The 23,926-nt window shown below is 35.5% G+C and overlaps 1 protein-coding gene across 8 annotated transcripts in view; it reads left to right on the top strand.

The window, feature by feature from the left end:
• Positions 1 to 23,926, top strand: part of LRP1B (LDL receptor related protein 1B) — a 675,294-nt gene that overhangs the window by 617,852 nt on the left and 33,516 nt on the right. For all 8 annotated transcript variants that reach the window (XR_010432039.1, XM_064661626.1, XM_064661625.1 and 5 more), the window contains 6 exons: positions 3,158 to 3,381; positions 3,666 to 3,772; positions 7,068 to 7,184; positions 9,027 to 9,200; positions 9,756 to 9,881; positions 17,255 to 17,419. Coding sequence is in view for 7 of the 8 variants with exons in the window: in XM_064661626.1 (XP_064517696.1) it covers positions 3,158 to 3,381; positions 3,666 to 3,772; positions 7,068 to 7,184; positions 9,027 to 9,200; positions 9,756 to 9,881; positions 17,255 to 17,419 (913 nt within the window). In the remaining variant the exon portion in view is untranslated. The remainder of the gene's footprint in view (positions 1 to 3,157; positions 3,382 to 3,665; positions 3,773 to 7,067; positions 7,185 to 9,026; positions 9,201 to 9,755; positions 9,882 to 17,254; positions 17,420 to 23,926) is intronic.

Raw genomic sequence — 23,926 nt, 5'->3', positions numbered from 1 at the left:
CACACCTAAACTCAAGTGCTGTTTTTTGTGGAAGAGGACAAAAAGCTGAACATTAGAATAATTGCACCATGTAACAGGGAGGGAAACAAGTTTTATAGTGTGTTCAGTCAGTATATAGCAGCTTGCTCCAGTCCCAGAGCTCTGGGAATTTAACAAGGACTCTTAAACACTCTTGAGATTAATCCACATATATTCTCTCTCCCAAGGGCTGCCCCTGGGCCCAGTGGAATGCAGGGCATCCCTGGGAATGCAAACTATTCCTAGATCGTTTTCTCTAAACAGCACTAATTTATGGTTTTACTTAGAGCTATGGCTCTGTGTGGATGATGGTTGAGTACTTAGGAGACCTCTTCTATCTGGAATCAGCTGGTTGGGATTTTTAAATAGTCCTACTTACATAATACAGATGGTGATTTGGTGAACCACTGCACCTACTGGGGTGCTCATCTGGCAAAGAAAATTTTACGTTTTGGCGAGAAAAACTCTAAAAGTTTTCTAGTATTATTGTTTTTCTTTTTTATTATTTTTTTTTACTGTTCAACTATTTTTTGAAGTTATTTTAAGCAAAAATAGAACACTCATATACGTTGTTCCATAGCAATTCCATACCAAGAAGATCTGTAAAGCAAATAAGATAAAATATTGCTTCGCATATGTTTTATGTTGGAAATTAGATTTATCAGTTTATCTTCCTGTTAAGCATTGCAAAGTGATGGATTCCTGCTGCATGTGTAACATATTTTCTCCAGTCAAACTCAACTTTAGGGACTGAAAATTTTTTTTTGGTTTTTTTTGTTGTTGTTGTTGGTTTTGGGATGATTTTTTTGTTATTAATTCTTTGCCTTGAAAGCAGATTTTACAACAGACAGCAGTTCTGAGCAAAAGTCATCAAGCTGACATAATCTGTAGTTCTTCAGACAACATGTGCAAACTATAAAAGGTGATTAGGCTTCAAACTCCAGTTTCTCTAATAAGTTGGAGTACATTATATTTAGCATCAAAGTGGGCTAAAATCACTGTGGAAAATATTAATGTGATTTTCTTCCTGTATTTTCCTCCTTGTTCTGTATGCAAAATCATTCTTCAAAAATTAGCATAATCCAAATAAGCTATTAGGTAAGAGCTCATATACAGTAAGTAATTTTCCTAGACAGTATGAGAAGATGCACAAGACCTCAGGCATGTGATGTGGTGAGGCTGAAACTTAATGAGCACAACTGAGAATTACACAGTAGTTTTTGTTATCTTTTTTAAATCCCTCACATCAGATGCCCCCTTTCCATTTCTTCTGGTTATCTCTTTGTTTGTTTGATGCACCCCAGCATTCCTGGGATTTCACTTCTCCTGTGTAGCTGAGGAGAAAGGGTCAGTGTTACTAAGCAACCCCATCCTTGTTCCAGGATCTTTATAGGATGTCCCCTTGTCTCCTCTGCTTCTACTACAAGCAATTTGGGAACAGTTTCTTACTGCTAACTCTCGTCATCTGCTTTACCAGGTTCCAAAAAGAGCCAGTCTCACTGTAAACTGTGGGTCTTGAACAGTCTAGAAAAAGGCAAGGAACCGTGCTGGCCATGATAGCTGTTCTTCTTTTTAAAAGGATTTTTGGTTCCAGCCTTGTAAACCAGTGCTATTAACCCTTGCAGTAGCCAAATTAGTAACTGGAGAGGTCCAGGTATGAGAGGCTTCTTGACACAGGTGCCTGAATATTACCCAGAATTAAAAGGAGTTTGGATTGGAAATACAATTACCCTTACCTGAAAATACCCACATTTCTGGCTATCTTGTCCTTTATATGAATGTTGCCTGGATAGTAACAAAGGGGAAAAAAAAAGGTTGTTGCATGCAAATACTTCATTTCTTGAAAAAAATTTTTTGTAGTATTTCTGGAAGCATCTCCTGCCAGTATCATGGTTTATTACCAAAGAATTATGATACAGTATTTTTTTTAACTTGAAAAACCAACAGTGACCCTGGTTTTAAAGAGATACTGTTTTGTACATGCAGTGATTGATTTTACTGATTTAATATTCATCTAAATAGAAAATCAAGGTTCTATATATCTACGGAACATGCATTCTATTACATCTTTGCAGAATTAAAGGTTTATGAACAATGAACTATCTAAGTTCACCCTTGCAGTCCTATTTCACCTAGAGAATTAAATGACCTTTATTTTATGATGAAAATAGCCTACAAATGTCTCGTGGTATTAGGAACTCTGACACCTGAGGAAAACAACTTATTTTAGGATTTTCTTTCCTGGTTTTCAGTTATGTATCTTAATAGCCTTCCATTGCTTCATTTGTCAAGGAATAGATGTTTTTTGTTCATAATTTAACTTGATGTTAAATAGGTAAATGGGCAAGCAATTTTATATGTATTTAGCTCATGCTGGTCTTGAATTTTTTATGATATGCTGCATTCATGTTAGAAATAATTGGGTAATTCTGTTTTACAGGTTTTACTCCTTTCTGCAGGAATTACAGTAACTTGTTCATATATATCTCCTATTTGCAATATGAACTTCTATCCTAAGGACCTTTTTTTAGATCTAGGTCTTAGTGATAACTGTGAAATTGTGACAGAGATACTATAGTTTATAAATTTAATGTTAGAATCAGTCAAGCCTCTTTTACATGTGAAGCTGAATACAGAGGGAATTCTAAATGCATTGATATTCTTTACCCTTGGCATACTGCTGAGCAGCCACACCTTGGGATGGGCTTCCACAGTGTTTTTCACTGAGGGCTTTGGGATGAGAATCATACCATAGCTCTGCATGGAGTATAATAGCTGTATAATCTTAGTACTTCCTTTTCCTTTCATTTTGGATTGCAGTCGGTAATATTTCTTTGCTTCAGTATCAATAGTTCAACTAGTTGCTGCCAGAGTGCCTTTTCCTTTGTGTAAGTAGCCTTGAAAAAACAATTTTGAACCATTGACTTGTTCTTCTGCATTGACTACAACTGTCAGCAGATCCTTTAGAGCTGATCTCCTGCAGGTGGTGTTTAGGTCTTTCCATTTCTGTGTTTTTAAATATTTCATTATATTAAAGGTAAAAGTTACTTAACTGTAAAAAGTTACATGGATCTTTGACTGTGCAGCTGCTGAGAAAGATCATTTCCATAATTATGACAGTAACATCTGTTCCTTTTAGTGTCCAGAATTCAAAAGGCCCAGGGGCATTGCTGTTGACTGGGTGACTGGCAATATTTACTGGACTGATCACTCTCGGATGCATTGGTTCAGCTACTACACCACTCACTGGACCAGCCTGAGATACTCCATCAATGTGGGTCAACTGAACGGGCCCAACTGCACCAGGCTCCTCACGAGCATGGCAGGAGAACCATATGCAATTGCTGTAAATCCTAAAAGGGGGTACGTGTGTTGCAACATTGCTCTGCTTTGGTGATTCAGACAAAAATTGCAAAGTAGAGTAAGAGGAAGTTATGATGCTTCAAATGTCTAATCTTTTCCAAGTCATTTACTTCATTTTCCTGCTCAGTTTACCTGTATGTAAGCCAGGCTCAGTTACCTCCCATCTGTCAGGAAGGTTGAAAGGCTCATAATAATTTAGTATGGCTCATAATAGTTTATAATTTAGTGAAGTGTTTTGCGGTTCTGTGTTGGCATCCAGCTTAATTTTTGCTTCATACTTTTAGGATGATGTACTGGACAGTTATTGGGGATCGCTCTCACATAGAGGAATCATCTATGGATGGTACTCTGAGAAGGATATTGGTTCAAAAGAACTTACAAAGACCTACAGGTATATGGCTTATCATTTTTCCTAAATACACTTGGTAACTCACAGATTTCAGTTTCTCAGTTTAAAATAACAACAAACAAACAAAAACAAAAAACCAAACCAAAAACAACAAACAAACACCACCCGTCCCCCTAAAATAAAACAAAAAGCCAAACCAAAAAAACCAAAACTTTTTAAAATATGTGTTCTGGTTATTCATACACAGTTCCTGTTCAGACTCTTAGTTCTGTTTTCAGATGATGCATCTTAAAAAGACTAACTTTTGTAACAAAGCTTAACATGGTTTAACAAATCAGTACAAAGTACTGTATATAACCAGTTAAAATGTTAGTTCTTCAATAACACTGAACAAGCAAAAGCAATTAAGGGAACACCAGTTAGTGGTGAAACACGTTTTTTTTAAGAATGCATTTGCAATCTCACAGCCTATTCCAGTTACTTTCCTGAATACACTTCAAAATAGTACAAAACAAGGTCTAGGTGCTCAAAGAAGCAACAAGTTAATTATTTCAGTATTTTATAGAACTGTTGTGAAGTTTGACAGTACTTGTTGAGATCTTGTGAATTGCATTAAAGACTCCATTGGCAGCATAAAAGTAATTTTTACAACAAAGGAAAGCATAAATCCAGAATGAAATATGTCTCTTAAATAGCAGAATCCTGTCTTGAAACTGCAGGAGATTTTTTTCATAACCCATTTTCTCATGCAATATTTGTTGTTTCTCCAGGCTTACAATGATAATTTGTTGTTATTGCATTGCAAATTAAGGGTTGTCCAACCTTGGTAAGCATTTCTATTGAAACATGCTTCTTTCAAGGGGAGCCATCTGAATATCTAAGCACTTCAGGAGCTGCCACTATCACAGCAACAAATAATAATATTTTAACCTCTTGTTAAATCATATGCTAGGGTGGGTTTATGGTGTTGTTTATGCAAATTACACTCAACCCTGAAAGGAAACACTCTGTTGACATGATTAGATTATAATATAGCCACTTAAAAAATTACATATGTGATAAGGAAAGCTTTGTGGAGAAGGAAGCACAATGATAATGGTAATACCATACATAGTAAAAAATAAATTCAGTAAGAAGCTCCTGATTATTCAAACTGAAGTACAACAGAATTTTATATTTATCAAAGTTTTTACATATTCTTTACTGAACTTTTATAAGACATTGTGAGCATATCAGATACACAGTTCATTAGATTTAGACCTAATTGCTGTAATTGTGCTTTTTTTATCTCTTGTTATCATGGTTAATCACCAAGGCAATGTCCTACAGAACAAGTCACCACTTCCTTGGTCAAAAGGGCATTTAACCCCTTTTTTTGGCCATCTCTTTTGGATTAGTGAATTTACTAAATTTTGTAGGTAGTAACAATATCAAACTTATCTGAAAATGCAAGCAATGACTTATTCCCTGACCAGAAGCAGAACTACAAGAACTTCTCTTCTTAAATTTCCCATATTCTATATATTTCCATATTTCTATATATTCTATATAGAAAAGATTCCTGCAAACATTTAACCAGACCTCTGTCTCCTTACAAAGGTGAATAAAATGAAAATTAAGAAAATCAACAGAATTACAAAAATATGAGCAGTCTTTGCAAAGAGGGAATTTCACAAATGGCTTACCAGAGTATTGCATTTTCCTGTATTTACTGCTTGAAAACATTTCTGTGACATCCTTCTGCGCTTTTTTTCTTCCTTTACTTCGTGGTGGAAAGTAGATTTTTATGGAGTCTTTTAATTTTTTGTCAGATATTTCACACAGATCCATGTCTTTGTAGAGGGAATGCAAAGAAAGAATCCAAACCTTTAATGTTTTCTCCGAAATAAGACTTTACTGCTCATAAATTTATTACTGTATATGCCTTTCCTATTTCATGTAAAAGGAAGGGAGAGTTTGAGCATTTGGGCTCGACTTCATAAGATTGTCATCGAAATTACTTACACAGGAGTTCTTTATGTATAAAACAAAAATAAACACTTTTTTTGCAGTATCTTGTCTCTGATACTGTGAAAGATACATTGAGAATATTATTTATTTATTATTATAGTATTTGAATACTCTTATTAAAATGCAAAGAATAATTTAAAGCTGGAGAGTGGGGACTGCTCCTAAAACATTCTCTCTTACAGGTACCATGTATCACAAAGAACTGACACATTGTGATTGTCTTTTACCAGAAATTATTCTCTTTAGCTGTATCCCTGAAGACCAGTGTTTCTTTTACAGGAGCTTTTTTTTTTTTTAAATGGAATTTCAAATGTAAACATATTTCACTAGTTTATGAGTCACTTTCTCCACTTCCTCTCATCTATCTCTCGCTGATTAATTTATGACCTTAAAAGGAGTATTTTTGCTGTTATGTATAATTTCTTTTGATGTATTTTTTCTGACTTACCTACATATATAAATAGGAAGAAAAATACTTTTTCTCCTATTCTTATTAAAAATACACTACAACTTCAAAAGCTCAGAGTGAAATTATTTTATGGTTCAAATATGTTTTCCGGCTGAAGGTTTTGACGTGACCTAAAATGGCATATTAATCATTTAATCATCCCCTATGAAACACGGGCTACTTGATTTAACTATTTACATATTGCCTAAAGGCTGGGTAGTCACAATGTTATCTGCCTTTTATTCTCATTTGTGCTCTCAGTCACTCACTCTTGTGCTTTCTTTTCATATATAACTTGTGCTTTCTTTTCGTATATACACGTTTGTCAATATTGCTGTGTAAGTCCTGCAGCACTAATGTAGTTAAAATAATCTGCTTTTTAATTCTATAATAATTACTGCATGTGAAGTACTGGTGATAAGAACAAGAACACAGTTATATACCTGTGGAAAGTGGGTAAGTTAGGAAAATTCTGTGAATTTTTATTGCCTTGTTTTTGACATTCAGTGACACCGGTGCTGCCGCTTAGAAATCTGTTGGAATAATGGATTTCTGTTGGTGAAGCAAGTTAGAGGATTAGATTCCATGTTTAATTCCCACCTGGTATATATCCCTACGTGCTGAGGATAGTGGGTTAGGAAAGGTACTGACCTTGACACAGTAAGCTAAAGAAAGTAAAAAACCACAGTTGCCCCAAGAGGAAGGTTTCAGTAGAAGGTGTTACATTTTATTGTCCTTGGTTTCCAGTCGAGTTTTTTCCATTGTCACCATATTTTGTGTCCATAAAGATATGCATGATATAAAAAATGTACCATTACATAAAAATAACATTTTCTTTTTAGGTTTTATATACCTATTTGAACTTTATCTTCTTTGTAGGCCTTGTAGTTGATCAGTTCAGTCAGCGCCTGTTCTGGGCTGATTTTGAATTATCTGTTATTGGGAGTGTCCTTTTTGATGGTTCTGACTCAGTTGTGTCTGTGAGTACTAAACAAGGTATGGAAAGCTTTTCTATAACCTGATTCCTATTTTCTTTTGTTTGGCTGAAGTTTCACTATTCGGAGAAAGTGTGTAAACAAAAAGCAGTTATTATTAAGTAATATTTATTGGTTTTATTAGACAATACTTCAGGTATTATCTGAAAGAAAATAGGTGTTTAAAGTAAGATAATTTTAGCTTTAAGATAATCTAATAAAATTACTTTCAGAGAACAATGATTCAATGATATATGCCAAACTCCAAGTTTTTAATCTAATCATTAGCTTAGGTATTATGGAATAACATTGTGGTTGATATTTAGGCTTGGTCTCACTTGGACTTATGTAGCAACAGGAGAACCTTGACTAAGAAATTAGAGCTGTCTGCATTGAACAGGAGTTGTGGAGTTTGTAGAACAGTTGATCTGAATCAGTTCTGGGATAAATAATGGACTTGGCTTTCAGGTCAGCAAGTAATCACAGAATTCTCCTAACTGAATGTGAATGAGGAAAGTTCTCTTGGTAAGAAAAGAGATTCTGGTTAAGCAAACTTTGTTTTTATAGAACTGCATGTTGGTTTTTTAACAATTTGTTAAGCGACAATGTATGAGTAGAAAAGAGAGAGAACACATTTTGAAAAAGAATATTTGATAGCAGGCTTTTGGGGAGAATTTCTTAGTGGGCAGCTGGTGCTGGGGTTTCATCAGGGTGATGTTATATCTAGTGCTCTTGAATTTTTTCACTAATTGTCCAGATTTCACCAGGGTGTTCTGGAATATACTGGGAGAATACTCCCACAATCCAGATTGGGCAGGACCAGATTTAAATTCATCCTATTTTTGTTTCAAAGCATATTCTTCCATAACTTGAAGGTAGTCATCTGAATAAAGATTCTTTGAGTGTAGGAATCTGACAACAACCTCCTCTAACATCGAACCAAAGGAAATTTGAAGCAGTTTAGAAATTGCTTTGCCATGAGACTAAAAACTTCAACCAATTTAATTAAATAAACATAAAATAATGAATTGGAATTTAGAGATATTTTTATTGAAATAAAATACTGAGTACAAACTACTGATAGCATGAAAGAACAGTAGGAAGAAATAAAGGCTGATAGTTGAAATTAAATAAATACAATTGAAATACAAACCCAGTTTTAGTGTAAAAAGAGATAATAGCAGGGACAAAGTATCACAAGGAATGATAGATTCTGTTTCTTTATGGCTCCAAGAAGAGATGGATCTCTGGCAAAGAAGTTTTAATCAGAAGCCATTGCCTTGTTACCTGGGTAAATGTGTGAAATTCCACAGCCAGCTGTGCATAGGAAATAAAGCCATGTGGTCTAATAGGCCCTCATAGCTCTTAAAAATGAGGAATTAGTAGAGTTAACTATTTATTTTGCATTAATTTGCTATAATTATGAATTAAAATACGTGTAGTAGAAAAACTAGCATTTCAAATATGTGAAGAAGGAGCTGAAGTAGTTTCTTTGATTTAAAGCAAAATTATCTGTTTCTTCCTTGTCACATACTTCTAGTTAAAGTGTTGTACCTGAGTATGTTCTAATTAACAAGCTGCTACTATAGAGTTTCCCCACTTTTCAATAATCAGCCAGTTTCTGAGGATGAATTGTGTGGAAAACTAATAGAAAGCTTGAGATTTTAGTTGCTTGCAGTGTGGAAGAGTTCTTTTTAAGCAGATTGGCTTTTTCTAGACAGCCTTTGTGGGTGCAAAACCAGCTGTCTGAATAACAGTAATGTCTTTAGGTGGTAATCGTAGAAATGCAATTGAAGTTATTTTGAAGACAAAGTTATTGATCATTTGAATATGAATTTTTATTTATTATCCATTTTTATTCAAGGTTTGCTGCATCCACATAGAATCGACATTTTTGAGGATTACATATATGGAGCAGGTCCTAAAAATGGTGCATTTAGAGTGCACAAATTTGGCAGGAGCCTGGTGGAATATCTAAGTGTGGATGTTGATAAAGCAAAAAGTGCCTTGATTTTTCACCGCTACAAACAGATGGACTGTGAGTAAGCATAATTACTGTAAACTCAATATTGAGCACATTCACCTTGGGGGGGGGGAAGAGGGTGGGGGAAGTAACCAAGTTGTATAAATATAAACCAGAAGCCGATTGCACAAACTGAAAATAGATTTAGTTATATATATTTTTATATAAGTTTGATTTAGATAGTTTGATGCATTTTCGCTCATTTGAAAGGACATCGGGCAAATGTGTACACAAATGCCTTTTGTACCTGCAATGTAAATGGGATATAAAAGAATTAGAAGAGGGCTGAATACAAATAGCTCTAGCTAAAAGCAGATGAAGTTTTTTTCTCCATATTACCAATACATTTTTTGTTACTGGAGTAAATTCTGTCCTTCTGTGAGTCTTGCACTGCTGTTTGAGTGAGGGTGTTAATCAACTTTAAGCTGTTGACATCCTGGAAACTGGAAGTGTATCAGAATTTTTATATCTGATTATTTATCTTATTCCAACTTTAGAACAAAGTTGTAAATTCTAAAAATAAATAAATAAATAAAATCAATATCTTTTTTATTTTGTCTTTTTAAACAGTGCCTAATCCGTGCTTGGACCTGACTTGTGAATTCATTTGTTTACTCAACCCTTCTGGTGCAACATGTGCTTGTCCAGAAGGAAAATCATTGATGAATGGAACATGCATTGATCAAAGCCTCTTAGGTAGGTATTGAAAACTGCATGAGAACTAGAAAATAAACAGCTGGTCACTTTTTGTCACTGCAAAAGGCTGAGTTGTCTGAGAGTCCAGCTTTGTAACATTGTTCAATATACGTATTACTGAGCTGAAATGGAAAGAAAATATGGAGTAGCAAAATCCCAGATTCAAAAAAACCACCCCTGCTAATATTCATCAAAATAAAAATTGAGCTTTCAGCTGAAGATGATATTTAAAAGTGAGTGTATATACATATTGACCAAAAGAAGCTTGAAAGGCTCTGAAGTGTTTTGGATCCCAAATTTAACGTTAGCCATTTAGGAGCAGAAAAATAACCTTAAAGACCATCAAGAAACACCTCTGCTTACACTGCAGCAACAGTCAAAGGGCAGTGAGAGCAACATAGCACATAAATGGCTGTGAAGTAACAGACAAAGAAAGAAAAAACCATCTGAAATATTTTTATCTAAAGTTATATCTTTTGGTAACATCTATAATGACTAATATCAAGTCACAGTAAACCAGACTTCATGGGAAAAGGGCTTCTAAATTCTTGCTGGGGGGAAAATATTCTTTTTTATAGAAGAGTATTAAGTACTTTAAAACTGTTTTCACCCTAATTTAGGCTGAACCTAAGGTGGTCAGACTGCTGGAATGAATTCTTAGCCAGCTTGAACTTTAAAATGTTCTAGAAGTCACAGGATAGTATTTCTTATGTGTGTCATACATATTAGGATGTTTTTCTGATGTCTAATTTCAGGCTCAGAAGTGTAAGTGGTAGATATTTGGGCGAGATCCTCAGTACTTAAAGTGCTTAATTTAGCAATTAAATTAATTTACCTGAAATGTCATAATGGTGTGGAGAAAATCTCACCAATCTATACTGCCTACTCTTCAAATATTGAATTAACAGAACTGTGTTTTAGTAGTTTATGATGTGGTGTTAGTAAAGCTCCCAACTCTAAACACTCTCCCTGTCTCTCCAAGTGTCTCGTCAAGATTTTATGCTGATACAGCACCACCAAAAAAATTATTTCAAATTGCCCATAGTTACTATTCAAGTGTTGAAGAATGGGCAAATAAAAGAATATTGGTTTTCACTGCTAAATTGCAGTAATTTGAGCCCATAATTTCAGCAATGCTACAGTTTTACTAATGAGTCAAAGGATTAAGCCATGGTAATGCTTTCAGGAAGGTGTGTTTTTATTTGAGAATGAAGTGAAGAGACTTTTAAATTACTTCACTGCTGTTTATACATTTCTATGGATAGGCAGAAAATGCCTAGAGAAGCATTTTTAATATATTGATAATTTTCAGTACCTTCCCACAGCTGCAATATCTGTTATGACTTTTTAAAGGGCTGCTGAATAAGTGTTTCTTAGGTTTTTTTGTTTACAATTATATTTCAGGTAATGTCTACCATTGGCTTTTTTGTACATTTTTTTCCAGCATGTTATTTTTGTAATATAGATTGCAGGTTTTGTAGCCTCACAGATTATAAATTATGAATTGGAAAAACCTCTGTATCATAGCAATCAAACAAGTGTATGTTTTTGCACTATGTAAATTTTTTTTTGAAGGTATTCAGTGGATGTTAAACAGCTGTATCATGCTGACACTCCACTTAGGCTTCCAAGGGTCAGCAGAGATTCCTGGAAAGATCGGAGTTGACCTCAAGATCAGCATCTTGAATTAATGCAGATTTTATAATTAAAAGCTGATTTACAGTCCACTTGCCATTAATAGGTCACTAATAGCCTGCAAACAAAAGACAAGTCAATTTATAAACCAGGTTTTTTTACTTTAGGTACTTATACAGTATGGAATAAAAAATTATGAGCTGTAGTATTTTGTTCATTTTCTGATGGAGATCTAGAAAACATATATGAAATATTCCACAAACATTTGCCTTATTTAAATCTACCATTATATTGTCTTTGTTGTCTCAGAGCATTTTTGGCACAGTTATGGATGTCAGTAACTCAAACCAGAAATTCCTGCTTTACTTGGCTGTATATTGCAGAAGAGTGACCTAGTTTGTTGGTCTGCATTAAAATCCTGATTGCAATTCAGTCCAAATATTTCTGTTGATTTTGGTGGTCTTCTGGTTTGTCCCTAAGAGAACAAAATCCCAAAGGATTTTAATTTGAGATGTATCTGTAAAACACTTTTTCGCTGATGTATTCTTTTGGTTTTGCTACTAGTTTGATCACATTGCAATAGATGTGTAGTAGATAGGTTACAGTGATTTATATACATTATATCTTATGTGTTCAGCAATAAACTACCACTCATTTACAGATCTGAAAACTCGGTTTTTTGATTTCCTGTAGTGGATGTCATTCATACAGCAATAGAAGGGAAAGGTTCTGATTGTTTTGTACTTGCACAGTGGCTATTTCATGTTATGTAAGAAGTTTCTTACTTTCAAAAATTAGTACTAGTTGTGGATGTCAAGAACTAATGTGACTAAATTGTACTTTCTGAATAATACGTAATTGACAGCATCAAAATGTCACAGCCCTCTCTGCTTCCCATCCATCTTAGATAGTGTCCCCAGGAGAGCTTGTGGCTGAAGATTCTGTTTTGACAATACATATTTCACTATCCTTGTGGAAAATGCATTCCAGCAAATAATGATCATTGTCAACATTTTTATGTCATTCTTCTTTTTGGTAGGTTTTAGCATTATTATTGTACACATGCATTTGTACAATTTCTTCTCAGTCTGCCTACTGTAAAGGTTGGTGACTGCAAGATAATCTCAGTCTTGATCTGTTTCCTATGGCTATATCCCAAAAACCGGGTTGTTGTTTGTTTGTTTGTTTGTTTGTTTTTTAATAGAAGAAAATTAGCTGTCCTAAAATTCTGCATGAAATTACTACTAGCTTGACCCATTGAGCTCATTTTACTTCATAAGGCCTATGTGAGGAATACTAAATATTGAATACTCAGTGGCTTTCTTTAAGACTGAATCCAGATTGCCTCAGACAGCTGTTTCACCAGCATCTCACGCAACCCATGAGAAACAGCTTTTGGGTTTGATTTGGGGTTTTCAAGTTGGAGTTGCATCATTCAGAATATTTTAGTAAACAAAATCAAAACAAGTTCCTGTGTGTTCTTAGATAAGCTTCTATCTCGTTTCTCCCTAGATGATAATGACTGACAGAGTACAGTGTTTTTTGAGGGTTATTGACTATAGCAGGCCTGACTTTCAGTTTAGAACTGAAAACTACCCTTTAGTTTTCCAGTGGGCAGAATACAACTTCATTTTCCTAAAAGAGGCCTCTGGATTAGCATCCATTAGTTTTTTTGTATCTAATTGTCTGTAGCACAATGAAGCTAAAAATGTACCAAGAGGATGAGAACGGAGAGACTTGCACTGGAGGAAGACAGTGTGTAGTACAGCTGAGTGAGCAAGAGTAATGAACACTTCCAAGAGTTCCCTGATCTGGAGCTTCACGTTTATCACTTTCCTGTTAAGAGGGAATATTTCTGCTCTCTTTGCTGAATGAAAAGCCTGAGGAAAAATTACAGAAACTCGTATCTGGTGTTGCTTCTGAACAGGGATGAAACATTTAATTCATCACGTTATTTCCTTCTGCATGCTTCTGTGGGGACTTGCCCACTGCACATGTGGATTTCAGGCAGAGCAAGTGCTTTGGCTGGCGATGGAGAGATTAATCCCTATGGACCTTCTTTTTCACCCAATGTCTGCCTCAGGGAGCAAAAGCTATGGCAGTTCAATCCATGCTATCTTTTTGGGGTTTGTCCTGCTTTCAGCCTTCCTAGGTATCAAATAGAACCAGGGTCACACAGAAATCTGCTCCCGATTTGTAAAAAAAAACCTCTTCCTTCCTTCTCTTCCTTTTAAAATTGTAAAGCAAATATTTTTAAAAGGAAAAAAAATGTGAAGGGAAAACAGAGTAGCATCTCTCTTACAGCATTCAGACAAAGTTTGGGGATAACAGTGTTCTGGTGCATTTAAATATATGGAAAACTGGCAGGTAGTACGACTTTCTGTAAGGACATGAATATTTATAAAACCGTACCATAATATTAGAACTCTGCACTCTGTCTTTAGTAGGTACATTCATCTCTATAAAGGATGAGCTACACCTTTGTCCAAAGGGTAGGCAAGACCAAATTTTCTGCCCCATGAGATGAGTATTTTCCTTTGTAGGGAGGGAAACTGTTCTTGTCCCAAAGCATGTAGGTCGTGAACATTGTGCTCTGTAGCATCATCTCTCCATTGAACTTGTCTAATCCAGAAATTGGTGGATATTTCAAAAGGGAGAAAATAGCAAAAAGTAAGATGCATTTTTCTCAGAAAAGAGAGGGTTGTTATAGAAATGTCAAAAAAAATGTGTGTGTCTATATATTTGGGAGAGAAGGATGGAATATCAAAAAATTGAATGAGTGAAAATACCAGTAGAGTTCACGAGGCTTTGATTTGCTATTGTATCAGTATTTCTTCTGTGTAAGATTTTCCTTTTACTTTCAGGAAAAGAAAAGAGTCAGAGATGGAGCAGATAAGCCAAAGTCCATTAAAAAACATAAGAAAACTTGCAAATTAAAATTATTTGATTCTTTATTAGCAGTATATTAAGATTGAAATGGGCAAATCAAGGCGACAGGAGACTAAATAACTGGATTAGGAGAGAATATATAAAATTAGATGACCCGTAATCCTTTCCTTTCTTTCATGTTAGAGGTGCAGTAACCAAACTAGGGGTTGTGTAACAAGTGAAATGATTTACTTCTGACAGTTCAGAAGTGAAAAGAGCAGCTGGGAGGTCTTTGAGTCCAAGTTCCAGCACAGAGCAGCACAGAATTGACTCCAGACAGAAACTTTTCTGATTTAAACTTTTTTTTTTTCCTTAAATCTTGTTCCAAGAGAGTGTACATGCTAGAGCTGTCCTTAGCTCATCTTTCAGAGGTCTTTATTCAGTAATTCAAAATAACTGTATTCAGCTTTATAGACCAATTCTTCTGTTTCTCTCCTGTGTTCTTTTTCTTTCCGTCTTCTCCTATGGGACCATTCTGCTCTTGTCTCCCACAAAAAAGCATCTGATCTCCTTTTGTATTCAGTTGATGTGAATCTGCAAGCGTAATTTGTTTCTTGTATTTACTTTCAGACAACAAAGCAGCAGCATTAAAACCCCTATATTGTTAAAGTCTAATGTAGTATTTTACAACTGGCTTATCCATTGCATCTTTCAATCCTATTTCTTGGTTTATTTAAAGTCCAAAATTGTTGAAGTAACTTTTCTCTATTTCATATTAGATATGTATTGGAACTCTTGAATTTAAAATGTTTCATAGAGAACAAAATCAGTAGTAATTGTAATTTTTTTTTTCAGATTTTATGTCTCAATTCTGTGAAATTGCTCTAGAAGAGCATGTTTGTAATGCACTACCAGAAAGGTTCATAAAAATGAGCAGTTGTCTGTACTTCACTGTTATTTATTCTGTTTTTACCAAGTTCTGCTCCATAAATTCATGACTAATGATAAGTAAAACAGATAAGATAAGCAAAACAAAAATAGACCTTCTCTCCGATAAGATATGCTACATTATCCATTCAAACAACTTGTATAATGAGTAACTGAAGAATGGTTCATGGAACATCAAAGGATTTAATGAACCACCCAAATAAATAAAACACTGAAGCATCCTCAAACTCCCAAATACAAAGTAGCTTTGTTACAGCAGGTGTACCCAGGGTGGATACCAAAAAATTAAGTGCAAACAGAATTTCATATTTTTATTGTAAACGCATACCACGAAGTAATGATATGGTAGTCCACCACAGTAACTTTTAGATTTGCTATCTAGTTTCAGCTTAGTTTGAGAAAGGTACAATTACCTGAAAGATGAGAGTTTCCAGAAGTTCTGTTTAAATAGATTTGATCCCAGGATACATGTCTGCACCATCTCAGCACTGGTTGTGGAAGGAGGCAGCAGACCCTGCAGAGGAGGGGTGTACACAGGCAGGAAAGAGAGAGTTGGGTGCATTCAAAGAAAAGGCTCTGCATAAGCACATGTATATTACTGGGCTCTGCAGAATCTGTGCTGGAGAGAACTGTTCAGGTAGAGGATGTGTGACATTCCTAAATTCTGCACTTTTGCAACACAATGTGTCTGAACATCAAAGGAGTTGCTGTGCCTGTGTCACCTCAGTCAGTGTTAAACCTCAACAGGTATGGAACAAATGGGAACCTTGACTCATCAGTTGTTTGACTAAACCAGATGAACTCAGCAAAAACCAGCAGCTGGTGGATCTGTTACTGGAGAGTTTTCAGTGCTTGTGATATCCCTCTTGTTTAAAAAGCCATGTAGGCTAAAATACTGGATTAGTTAGGAAGTAGTCTGGCTGCTATTTGAGAAATGACAGGTTTCATTGCTGCAAACATGTTTTGGGTTGGAAAGGTGCTTGTCTCTTTCTTTAGAATTACAGGTATTTGGATGTTTGAGCATTATATGGTAGTCTATAATTAATTTCTTGTTGGTATCATTGAATAATTTTATATCCTGTTCACTGAAGTGAATAGAGGTTTACTTTTCAACATGTTTCCAAGAGAGGCACAACTCTAATTACAAAAGAGCTTTATAGGAAGATTGAATCTGGCCTAATCAGAATTTGTGTCACCTCTAAGATGTGCCATCAGCAGTCAGTGAATGCAGAGCAGCAGGCAGTACCACTTCTCAGGGATTTTACAGTCTGAGCAGACGAGAAAAAGAATTTATCAGGAAATATGATTTAGGAGCAACAAGTTCATATGCAAACATCAATTTTTGAGGATGATTTAAAAGCTGAGTAATTTCCTTTTTAAATATTTTGGATAAAGCTTAGTTAAGAAGGCTGTTAGTTAATAGAGACAGTGGAAGAGAGATCCTAAAACAACTAATAGAAAAAGGCTGAGGTCACCAGAAAATGACTGGGAAGTTTCCTGAGGTCTCCCAGATGAAACCATCATTCAATTTTCTAGTTCTTAAAGTAACTAGGAATTATAGTTTCAAAAAAGAATTCCTACTGTCATTAGTAACTTAGATCCTAGAGTGGTCGACTTCCCTGTGACATCATTTGGGTGTGCCATGCACAGGCCCCCAACTCAGTAAGGGTGCAAGCTCCCACCAACTCTTCAGCTCCTGACAGCCTTTCTGGAACTTAAGACCTCCTAAGTGTGTTGTTTTTTTTTTTTTCCAGCACTGTGGAAACAGAACCAATAGTTTACTTTCTCAATTTTGTAAAGTGATATTTCCCCCTCCCCCCCCACTGACAGAGATCTCTAGCTCTGTTTGAGAGACAGGGCTCTGTTTTGCCAGTTCCGTGAAATGGGGTTGTGGAACCACTCTGTGTGTGCTCTTGCTGCAGATGGCACCTGTAAATTAACCTGTGAGAATGGAGGAAAGTGCATTATAAACGAGAAGGGGGATCCCCGATGTCACTGCTGGCCAAGTTACTCTGGTGAAAGGTGTGAAACAAACCATTGCTACAACTACTGCCAGAATGGAGGAACCTGTGGAGCCTCTCTCCTTGGTAAATATTTCTGAACAGCTCTATATTACTATTATACCTGCCTTAAATGTTTGGATTTATTCCCTTCTTGTGATAGTTTTCTCTTTGTAACTTATTTGCTTTGTTTGTACTTAAATGGTGTGCAAAACATCAGAACATGTCATACATATTTATACTTTATAATCAATAGTGCTTTTCAGTGAATTAAACTGAATCCCAGAAAAGGGAGTGTATAAATATAAATTGTGTTCAATGTAAAGACTCAGGTGTTGAGGTGGACAAATGGAATTGTAAAGCATAAAGTCCAGTCAAAGTACACCTGGAACAAGCCCATACAACTTGTTCTCTCTTTGTCTCAGTTCTCCCTCTGAATTTTTATGTGCATACACAGAATTTGCTTAAATTTGGTGACCTCAGTGTTTTGCCTTTGTCTTCCTGGAGATCACCAAACAGGAATTTTAGTCATCTAATTCTCAGGAAGACTTGGTTGATGAGAACTCAGATCCTTCATTTTCCTGAAGGAATTTGAAATTATCTCTCTTATCTTCAGGGATATAATCCTGTTAAAAAGTGGTGATTTGACAGTTGATCTCTGTCCCTAACACATAAGCTTTTGTAACTTGCAATTAGTGTTTGGGCTAGAGAGGGAAAGTGTGATAAAAAGTACTCCTAGCAATTCTGTGAGAAGGGAGAAGTCGAATTCTATTTTCTGCTTCAAGGAATAATTAAATATTTGATTCAAAGTATAACAGCTGGAGAAGAGTTTGCTGTCTAGTCCCTTCTTCTCCTCAGAAGCTATTAGCTGCTGAAGATGTGAATCATTTTCTCCTGTGATGAAGAGACCAACACCCTGATCTCTGAAAGAAAAGTCAGGCACCTGATCCTGAGAAGTTTGTGACTGTTCAGCACAGAGAGGGCTCTCTGAAATGCAAAATTATGTATCTGAGTCTCTGTGGCAGAGACTTAGATCATAATGTTTTCCTCAGCACTTCTTACTAATTAACTCTAGCATATGTAGTTTAGTAATTTAGCCTCACTTCGTGGCTTCTGTGGAGCCTCCTCTTATTGACTGAGGTGTGGTGGCAAAATTCCACCACATTCACCAATAGGTGAATGCAAATCTAGTAATCTTTTCTTTCAGTTCTGAGTAGTTGAGGGTTAATAATGTCGTTCATAGTTATATCCATAATAATGACTAAATATTAGAAAATGAGAATTACTTGTGCTGGAAGTTGATTAATTATACTTTAAACTGCTTCTAACAGCTGATGGAACTGACACAAATGATAAGTGGTGATTTTTATCAATGTAGTGAGATCAATACTTGCTAAGTGAGGACACGCAGGTGAATGGAAGTAAGTTGTGGGTGATTTAAATGACATGCAGAACTTCCTCCTCATCTGAAGAGAGGATGTTTATTCCCACATCTTTACATATCTGCCATTTAATTGATTCTTTTGTGGGGTTAAAAGGCTTAATAAAATTAATAACTTGGCTCCTAGAACTCAGCTCCATTTTGAGTCCTGCAGAGCTCCCAGGGCTTTATTTAATCCTTTTCTTTTGGCAGTAACTATAGGGCTTGCTCACCTCCAGCAGTTTGTTTTCCCTTTCCCAGGCAGCAACATTTGCTGTGCTCACACAGCTATGCTATTGCATGGGTATTTTTAATTTATATTTTCCTGCTAAATCCAGCTTCTGAAATCTCCCAGGCTTGCTGAAATAATTATTGCAGTAGGTTTTGTCACCAGTGGGTAAAGGTGGGATATGAGCAGGTTCCACAATACACTTCTGCTAAATTTTTCACCATGGCCCAGCTGCTGCAGCAGGCCTGGGGATGCAGTATCAGCCTGGTGCTTTGTGGAATGCTGTGCCTGCAATAAAATGCATCAGGAGAGCCAGCATGGACATCACCACAGTCCACATTTCATTGTTCAGTTGCCTGATTTGGGGGAATCTGAACCTCTAACAGCAGCTAATGTTTATTGAACCACACATGACCAAAGAGTGCCTTTATGAGCTGAGACCAACACAGAGCTGGTTCTAATGACTCTGGGCATACCTGCTGATAGGAGTGTTCTTCTGCAGTGCTCTGTCCTCTTAACAGTTTCATCAAATTTTTAAGAATCATATTTCAAGTTAACCAGATGTCTTATCTGCTATTTCCAATTCATGAGGGTAGCCATGCCTTGAAGCCCACACCATAACTTTCCTATGCTGGAAATGTGGAAAAGACCATATATCTTTCCAAATGACACTGCCACCATCTAGTATTCCTGATAATTTCCAAGAAATTTTCAAGTTGCTCTGCATCTCATCTTCCTTGCATGCCTAGCCCCTGGACGCTGTAAATATTCTATTAAGAAGAAATCTCTATTTCTTATCAGACTGTATTTCTTATCTATATCAGGCCATAAATCATGTGTTACGGAAACAAACTAGCATGCCAGGGAGATGTCCCTTTATCCTAGCTTAATCTAATCCATGATATACTAAGGCCATTCTGTATCTTACAGAGGGAAGCTAAACTGGACTCCCCAAAAGCATTAGAAACTGTAATTAAGTCAACAAAGCTTAATTCCTCAAGTGTTTTTGCAAGAACCATTTCCTCTTTCCAGTTGAATACACTCTTCAGTCCTTCAGTCCTTGTGTTCAGTGAGCACACGTGTAGCTGCACAAGACATTTGCAGTTGGACTGAGTGTGAAATCCAGACCAGAACAATGTTTCTTCTCCTTGTCTCAGCCTTCAAGGCATAGTTGATCTGCTGTGTCAAGTTCATATGAGAGTAATTAGCCTATTTGTTGCTTTATTCTTGCACGTTCCTACATGTAGAAATAAAAACATTCTTTATTATCAGGAATTGCTCAATTTTTCCTTAATGGAAAAATTTTCCTTAATTAAGCTTCAGCATTTTATTGTATCTAGATTTGAAATATTTTGTCGTACCAGGCTGACCTGTCATCTAGCAAAGGAATAATAGAATCATTAAGTTTGCAAAAGACCTCTAAGATCATGTGCAACCCTTAACCCAACAGTGCCAGGTCCACAACAAAACCATCTCCCCAGGCAACACATCTACACGTCTTTTAAATCCCCATGTTCCAAGAGCTACATTGCAAACTGGTTTTGTTAAAGAATTCCCTCACATTTCTGTGAAGTATAAAATTACTATTTTAAAATAAAGTCAGCTCAATATCATTTTACCTTGTTCTGCTGTGCTATTGCTGCCTGTGCATTCTTCCTCCTGTACAATGGTGCTCACAAACAGTTCCTCAAAAAGTAGCACTTATACTTCTGATCCATTGTACAACTGACTCATCAAACTGACCTGCTAAAATCAAGTTTCATATATTTTCCTAATTTTATATTTTTTATCCCTTTTTTCTTGTTCAAAACTGTAAAGGTGTGTGAGTGCCAATCCAAACTCATCTGCAAAATATAAATGACTAGTGATTATTTCTTTCTTAGAGGCTTTGATTGCCCTTGTCAATTTTTGCATATTATACAACTCAAACAGCTTTGAATCGATCTCACAAGTGTCATTTTACACACATTCCCTTTGGAAAGCTTAGGATCTGCCAGTCATTTCAGCTTCATGAAGAGGTGCTTCTGCAGGCTCCCCACAGCTGGAGGCTTCCTTGGGAGTCAGGGAATTTCCTTTGGATTCTGGCTCAAAAACTGAGGAAGGAAGAAAGAACCTGAGAACAAACTTTGCATCATATTCTGATGCAAATAAATTAGTGCAGCATACTCTTTTGGTGAATGTGTGTGTTCTAGTGAATGTGTAAATCCTCTTCTCTTTCACCACCTAATACAGAATAGTAATGTGATAACTAATTAAGTAAATTGCAGAGTATTACTAATTTTTTAAAACATGGTTGTGCTAAATCTTTGCTGGATGTGTTAAATTGTAGAACCTCATTATCTGCACACAAATGTTAATTTGTTAAACAAATCCCACTGGCAATTCAGGGATTATTCACTGTTGGCTTACTTACTGCTAAGCCTTTTGGCAAATTCCTATGTGAACGTTATATAGCTGGAGATTGGAGCAGCTTTAATTAAAATTTATAAGTTTACAACAGTTGTATTGAACTACAATAATTGAACAAAGAAAATGTCATCAGTTAATTAAAAGTACACATCTGAGACATGTAATTAAAAGTTTGGGCATAATAATGAACACTTTCCAGTAAGCCAAATTAATGTGAATTTGGAACAAAAATGGAAATCTTACCATAAAAATGCACTTTCTTTCTCCTTATAGTTTAAAGTAAAAATATTGACAGAACAGTTTACTGAATGACTCAAACACATTAACTAGGTTAGCTAGTTCACAAAACCAGATAAATCCATTTGTATTATACTTACATTGCAAAGAGTGTCTAATCATATAAGATCATTATTTTTGTATAAAAATGACTGAAAAAATGTGTTTCCTCTAAACAGAAATATTCTCAAAAAATCATAATATATAAAGTAGATAGTATTATTTTGTATTATATTTTATAAGCAAAGCAAGGTGATTTGGTGCACACTGAAAACAGTCCGTGAAGAACCTGTTTACTTTGCTAATGTAACATCAGTGCCAGTCTCCAAGGGTGTTCCTACATGATGTTGTCAGCAGGACAGGGACTGTGGGGAGGGATGAGATGGTATTTCACTGGATGTTGAGGCTCTGCTCTGACACAGGGTCTCAACAGAACCACCACCACCAGCCTTGGTAAAAACAGCCTTTGAGAGTACTCTTAATATATTTAGAAATTGTTTTTTTCTCCCTTTTTTTTCCCCACAACACAGAGAGACTGTGTATCTGTTGGGATAGATCCCAATCAGCTCACCTACTAATTACATTTAATAATACAGCTTCTCTCCGCTACTATTGTCTCAGTAAAGTTTATTATGGTTCATCAGCCACACAGAAATGAATTATTCTGATTCCCACAGACTTCTGATAAGGACTCCAAAAGACAAGATATTGCTTACAGAAAGCTCATGTAGTGCCACCTTGTTTTCTGTAACAGTGACAGCAAGTTAAATATTGAAACTAAATGTGTATATTCACCTAAAACACACATTGCATGTAGTGAATTTACCATTGAATGGAAGAAATAAATAATGTAAATTTCGATACAGACATTAATCTGAATTATCTAATTTTTCAAAACTTGTAGAAAGCTACAAAAATAGTGCTATTGACCTAGTTTTTAAATTATTTTTTAATTGCAAAGCACCTTTATGTGATTATACAAAATACATAATCTTTATATGTTGTTTAGGCAATAGCATGAATGAAAGTTGATCTCCCTAGAATTATAATCCTTGCAAAATAAATGTAAATATGGCTTTAAGATATCTGAGTGGATTCCCAAAAGAAATCACCCAGATACTACAGAAACAGTGAACCAAGGTATTTATTGGCAATTTTTGAAGATTATTTAAGAAGTTATTATGTAGGCAATTGTTATTATATAGCAAACTAAACTGACAAACCAGGAGTAACTACAGTATCTGTAATCAAAGCCTAATTGAACATTGTGTGATTTAGATCCCTAATATTTTTTTTAAAGTACTTTTATTTTTGTAAGAAAGGAGGAAACTAGGTTTCATTTTCGTGTCAAAAATTTCGCATATCATTTCATGCCCTACTGCCAAAAATAAATTCATGTCTTAGGGTCACCATAACATATTCTCCTTTAATTTGCTAAATTCTCTTCTGAATTTAAAGCAGTTTAGCATTCCATAAAACACTTCCCATATTATTATTTTTCTATATTCTAATGAGTCGTATTCTATCCTCTGTGGTGGTGAGGATAAGAATTGAGAGGGAATTTTAACTCTGTGTCTGTAGAGCTCCAATCCTGAGAGTTCATGACGAGTGAAGATGCTGAAGCTCTCTGTGCATGAGCTCATCTTGGAATTCTGTTGCCGGGGGGGATATGTGACATCTTGGTTAACATGAGTGTTTCTTTGCAAACATAAATGCTTCTGTGATACAAAACCTGATGGCATTGTTTGTCATTGTTCAATAGTGCAGTTTTGTTCAACTCTTCCAGGAACCATTTTGTATCAGAAATAATTTATGAGAATAAGGCAGATGAAAATGTCAGTATTAGTATTATTTTTGATGTCAACAGTCTGTGTATAAATAGGCAATGAACTATTAACATTACTGAAAGTCATGTTAAATTGAGTGACAAAAAGGGGTTTAGGCTATACTGTATTAAATTTTCATATAACTGTCAGTAGTTTGGCATATTTATAAGCCTACATTAGCAAAGAATAGAATAATCTTTTCCACAACCTAGAAAAATAGCATTGTCCCATCATTTTAACAAATAGAGGAGTATTAATAATAAAACCTGATTTCAGACCTGCAGATTTATGTTCTATTACTATTTTATCTTTTTTATTGAAACAATGATTGAGAAGAAGGATTGTGTGAAATGCCCTGGCTTGGGGGCAGAAATTTAAATACAAGTGTGTACAGGGGGAAAAACAAGAAGAATCTGTGCTAACATCTGAGTTCA

Source organism: Pseudopipra pipra, chromosome 7, assembly GCF_036250125.1.
Source record: "Pseudopipra pipra isolate bDixPip1 chromosome 7, bDixPip1.hap1, whole genome shotgun sequence".
In the NCBI taxonomy this organism is placed as follows: Eukaryota; Metazoa; Chordata; class Aves; order Passeriformes; family Pipridae; genus Pseudopipra; species Pseudopipra pipra.
This window is presented reverse-complemented; position numbering and strand designations above follow the sequence as displayed.